This window comes from Gekko japonicus, unplaced genomic scaffold (assembly GCF_001447785.1).
Source record: "Gekko japonicus isolate JY-2015 unplaced genomic scaffold, Gekko_japonicus_V1.1 scaffold784, whole genome shotgun sequence".
Classification (NCBI taxonomy): domain Eukaryota; kingdom Metazoa; phylum Chordata; class Lepidosauria; order Squamata; family Gekkonidae; genus Gekko; species Gekko japonicus.
This window is the reverse complement of record NW_015164207.1, coordinates 478969-484454: the sequence shown is the minus strand read 5'-3', so window position 1 is coordinate 484454 and position 5486 is coordinate 478969. Positions and strand designations below refer to the sequence as shown.

The following is a 5486-nucleotide window of genomic DNA, read 5'->3' as shown; positions in this document are numbered from 1 at the left end:
GCCCCCCCCCTTGCCTCCCCAGATCCTTCCTTCCTCCCTCCCTCCCTTGATTCTCTCTGCCTCCCCTGCAGTTTGAGGAAGACCTCGTGGACATCTGCTTGGAACTCCTGGACCGGAGCTTGAACTACCGGGGCAACCCAGCCAGGGACTGCTCCCTGCGCGGCAGCGCGGTCTACGTCAGCCGGGTGCTGAGTGCCATGGTAAGGGAGACTGATCCCCCCCCTCGCTCTCCCCCCCCCGGTCCCGGCAGTGACCCTGGGAGAGCCCCTGGGGGAGCGTGGTGTGCGTGCTGAGACCCCTGGGCCGCCCAGCTGCCAGGAGAGAGGGGAGGGGAGTGGGCCACATCCCCTCCCCTGGGGGCCTCCCTCCACCTGTGCCGCCCCAGGGTGGGAGAAGGGCCTTCCCTCCGTGCCTCTCTGCGTCCCCCCAGGTCAACAGCAACGATGACAACGGGGTCCTGCTGGGCAACTGGAGCGAAGACTATTCTGGGGGGGTCCGCCCGACCCAGTGGAGCGGCAGCGTGGCTATCCTGCAGCGGTGGCACCGGGCGGGTGGCCAGCCGGTCAGATACGGGCAGTGCTGGGTCTTCGCGGCTGTGATGTGCACAGGTAGGGGAGCAGGGCCAGGGGTCAGACCGACGGCTCTTCCCACAGCAGCCGGCCCAGGCAGCCGGCCAGCCAGGTGCCCCCAGAGAGTCTTTGGCAAAGAGGCCAGCCCACCCCCACCCCCCGCAGTGGCTGCTGAGGGGGACACGGAGTCATCAGGGCTCAGGACCGAGGAGGGGGCCATCCTCCAAGAACCGGGCTCCCTCCTTGTCCAGGTAGCCCCATTCACAAGTCATGGGCAGTGCACATACAAGCCCTTTCGGGGTCTGGGTCTTGTACACATCCCCCCCACACACCCGAGGCCAGGCCAGGCCTCCCCGCGCACCGGTGTTGCTTCTTTCAGCAGAATGGGCAGTCTTGCATGCTGGGAGGATCCTACGTGGCATATGTTCGTAGCAACTGAATGTGAAAACTGAACAGGGGGACAGCGGCCACTTGGGTTTTCTTTGCTGGCCTGTTGAGTCGTTCTCATGTTACGTAACGTTCATTGCATGTGCCGCTAACTGCATGATTTATCCACATTTGCCCACTTTCCATTGGTCCCCAGTTTCATTGGCAAAGGGAACACTCGAGTTCGCTTTTCTCCCAGCCACTGCACCCTGGGGACCGCGGGTCCCTCCCCTGGCCACTGGCACCGTTCAAGAGGCATCCGCGGCCCTTCAGAAACTACTGCGGAGCCCTGCTCCGGCCTGGGGAGCTCTTGCGCCGTGGGCCCCTGAGCCGTGTGGCTGCCGAGGCCGGGCCTGCACCTGGGAGGGTTGGGCACCTGCTGCCCTTGCTGCCTCTCAGGGGCTGTGTGCTCAGATCCCCGTTGGGATGGGTGTGTGTGTGTGGGGGCAACCTGAAAGAATGGATGCCCTGACCCTCCACCAAGTGGTGCCCGTTTCCTGCCCAAGCGGAAGCAGGAAGGCCCAGACCTGCCGTGTGCCTGGGGCCAGCCGCCGGGGGGTGGGGTGGGGCTTCGTGGTCATGCCGGGCCCTGTCGTGGCTCTCTCTGCTCCCTCCCCAGTGATGCGGTGCCTTGGGATCCCAGCCCGTGTGGTGACCAATTTCAACTCGGGGCACGACACAGACGGGAACCTGATTATCGACGTCTTCTATGACAAGACGGGCCAGCTCCTGCCCCGCGAGAGCAAGGACAGTGTCTGGTGAGAACAGGGCACCCGCCTGCCCGCCCATCCCGCGAGCACCAGAGGCAGACGTCTCCCGAGCCCTCCGAGGGCCCCCGCACCCCCCACCCCCACCCCCCAGCTGCCCTGCTCCACCGAGGGCTGCCAGCCTCCAAGGGGGGCCTGGAGGATTCCCCTGGAGAGAAAATCTAGATGTGAGTCCGGGGTGGCCCCTCCGGGCCCGTAGCTGCGGTGGGGCTTTTGGGGGCTCCGCCCTTTTTCTTAAAGGCACAGCCCCACAAGAATTTCTCCTGTAGATGCTTTTTTCAATCATTCAAAAACTTTTTTAAAGGTATGCGCTAGTCTGGTGTCGTGGTTAAGTGCGCGGACTCTGTTTTTTTTTTTTAACAGTATTTTATAATGATTTTCTAAACAATATTCCAACATACAGCTGTTACAAGTACTTCTTCCCAGATGAGCATACAACCTCATTTCATTTCAACTCTATATACAAACTTATTCCTAACCCGCCACCCTCAGTTTCCACATATACAATTTCTTCCAGTTGTTTTTAAAAAATTTTCCCTCCTTCCCTTTTAATAAACATGAAATTTTATCCATTTCCGCAACTTCAAATAGCTTTTGAATGACCGCGGACTCTGTTCTGGGAGAACCAGGTTTGATTCCCCACTCCTCCTCCACTTGCACCTGGCTGGATGACCTTGGGGAAGGCGTAGTTCTGATAAGAGCTGTTCTTGAAAAAAGAGCAGTGTCTGTCAAGAGCTCTCTCAGCCCCGCCTACCTCACAGGGTGTCTGTTGTGGGGAGGGGAAGGGAAAGGAGAGTGTAAGCCGCTCTGAGACTCCTTCGGGTAGTGAAGGGCCATGGGGTATAAATCCAATCTCTTCTTCTCTTCTTCTTCTTAAACAGAGTGAGGTGCTGTAGTTAACTTTCCCGCCCTGAGCAAGGGGTTGGAGTAGTTGACCTCTAGGATCCCTTTTAAGTCTGTGTCAAGAAACTGGCCTCCTTTAAGAGAGGGGTTTTTTTTGCCTAAGCGTTGGCTTTCTTGACTATAGAAGTCATCACCACCACTTGCTGGCTTGTTATGTTATCAGAATGGATGCTTAGGCTGGCAGAAGGGATTAACTTGCAGCAGCTGAGAACTGTCATCTACAGTGGCTGACAGCTTGCCATTTAGAGATCTGTCCCGGTCACAGCTTTCTGTTGGCTAAATGGCTTTTCTTTCTGTACTGAGAATTCCAGCCCCAACAGAAAAAAATTTGCCCCACAAGCCGCAGAATCGTGGCCATGGGCCTGTGGGCACCTTAGGGACCAGCAAGATCTCCAGGATATAGAAGCTTCCGAGAGTTCAAGGCTCCCTTCGCCAGACCCAACACGGGGAGCCTCGGCTCTTGGACGATCCTGGGGGGGGGGTGTCTCTCAGGCGCCCCTGGACTCAGGAGTCGAGCTCTTCTGCGGCAGACCAACAGGGCTGCCCCTCTGGAAAGATCTTCCTGGAGAAAATGGCTGCTTTGAAGGGTGGACTCCGTGACGTTCTTCCGCCCCACTCCACTGAGGTCCCTCCCAGTGTTCCCTCTAAGCTGAGTTAGTGTGAGCTAGCTCACAGTTTTTTAGCCTCCGGATCACACATTTTTGTCTTAGCTCAGGAAGGGGGGCTCCAGAGCAAACCAATTCATGTAGCAGCCAAATCGCTCACTCACAACTTTAATGCCAGGAGCTCACAAAGTAGAATTTTTGCTCACAGGACTCCACAGCTTAGAGGGAGCATTGGTCCCTCCCCAGACTCCACCCCCCTGATCTCCAGAATTTCCCTACCTGGAGTTGGCAACCCTAGCTCCACCTTGTGTCCCCCCCCCCCCAAGGACCTACCGTGCCTCTTCAAGTTCTTCTGCGACCCAACAAGATCCCTTCGGTAGGTGAATGCGGCCCAGGTGGACCCTGGCGCATGCAGTGCCCACCCCCGCCTGAGCCATGGCTGAGGGAAAGCACCTCCGAGGCAGAGCAGTGTGTCAGTTCAGCAGCAAGGAAGCATTATGCTTTACTAGAGTACAAAACTGGTACCCTATCCACAGGATTATTGTTAGGAATGACCATGGGGCGGAAACATCCTTACATATAGCAGGACGAGACAAATGGCTAAGTATATGAAACCCGAGTGCACACGCGGAAATTCTCCAAGCGGGAGGATACATGATAAGCGGGAGAGTCGCAGATTCACACCAGCGGTGGAACGCAAGCCCTCCCTCCTTCACAGGGCCAGACAGATAACGCCGTCTGGTCTCCCTAGCAATGTTTACTGCAAGCGGCGGAGCAGCGAGCAAGCCAGGATCAGAGAAGGGAACAAGCAAAACATGGCAGCTAGCTGACAGGTGGCCCCACCCCTCCGCCATCCCCTGGTCCGCGTTGTTTCCTGGCCCCCCACTCCCCCACACACATCTGTGAGCTGCCACCAGCCGCCCCCAGCTCCAGAAACCATCTCCTGCGGCTTCCTTCCTCGCAGGAACTTCCACGTGTGGAACGAGTGCTGGATGGCGCGGAGAGACCTGCCGGTGGGGTACGGTGGCTGGCAGGTGTTGGATGCAACCCCCCAGGAGCGCAGTGACGGTCAGTGTCCATCTCCATCCCCGGGGGTGGGGTGGGTCGGCTCAGCTCTGCTGCTCTAACACCCCTGCCTACTTCACCCCCTTCCCCTCCCCTCCCGTAGGGCTGTACCGCTGTGGCCCAGCCCCCGTCGCGGCCATCCGGGAAGGAGATGTGCAGCACCGCTACGACGCCCCCTTTGTGTTCTCGATGGTGAACGCGGACCGTGTGGCTTGGCTGCTCTCTGGGGGGAGGAGGGAGAAGCTGCACTGGGACAAGAGCTCCATCGGGATCCACATCAGCACCAAACGAGTCGGGAGTCAGGACCGAGAGGACATCACCGGCACCTACAAGCATGCGGAAGGTCTCCCCCTCCCTCCCTCCCTCCCTCCCTCCCAGCAGCACGGGGGGGTGGCGTGACTTGGCTCCCTCTTCCTCATTTCATCCTCTGTGAGGCTAAGAGGACGGGGCAGTGACCTGAGGGCACCCAGCCAGTTGTGCCACACCAGCTCCATGGGCACGCCACCTGCTGAGGTTGGTGCAGAAAGCCATGCCTGACCCCGAGCTCCCTCCAGGGGGCAACCTGGAGCCAACGGTGGAGGGTCCAGGGGCAATGGGACGCCTGGCCAGATGTGCAGATTGGGAAGGGAAGCAGAGAAAAGCCACCCCCCCCCAAAACCACAAGGTTTCCCGGGTGGGTGCCCAGCATCTGGATGGCAGCTTCCTGGAGGAGAGGTTATGGGCCCAGGATGCCTTCCTGGGCAAGGGGCATGTGCCAGGAAGAGGGTTAGGGTTAGGCTGTGTCTGGCCCCACTAGACCACACAATGATGATCCCCCTCGCTCTGGCCTGTGATTTCCCCGGGCTGGGTCCTGCCCCAGATCTGCTGCCTTCCCCACCCCTCAAATGCAACAGGTCCTCCCAGAGAATCTGCCCCATGGGCAGCAAACAGCCAACCCCCGGGGGCCTCCTGTTCACCACTTCTCCTGGGAGTATTTGCTGGGCAGTGGGAAGCATAGGAGCCCTCCAGGAGAGCGCTCCCTTCCATCCTACCAGGCCCCCAAAGCAGGCAAGCAGGGCAGGGTGACCCAGAGAGAGGGCACCGCCGGGAAGATGCCCAAGCACGGGGGGGAGGGGGCCTTGGCATCCGCCCGCGCCAGCGGCCCATTCCTG

The 5486-nt window shown here is 59.3% G+C and overlaps 1 protein-coding gene across 1 annotated transcript in view; it reads left to right on the top strand.

The window, feature by feature from the left end:
- The window catches only part of LOC107108039 (protein-glutamine gamma-glutamyltransferase 5-like), a 28931-nt gene that overhangs the window by 20520 nt on the left and 2925 nt on the right, over positions 1 to 5486 (top strand). Inside the window, exons 8-13 of the mRNA XM_015408423.1 lie at positions 72 to 200; positions 431 to 608; positions 1615 to 1753; positions 4235 to 4338; positions 4439 to 4678; positions 4778 to 4848. Coding sequence (XP_015263909.1) covers positions 72 to 200; positions 431 to 608; positions 1615 to 1753; positions 4235 to 4338; positions 4439 to 4678; positions 4778 to 4848 — 861 coding nt within the window. The remainder of the gene's footprint in view (positions 1 to 71; positions 201 to 430; positions 609 to 1614; positions 1754 to 4234; positions 4339 to 4438; positions 4679 to 4777; positions 4849 to 5486) is intronic.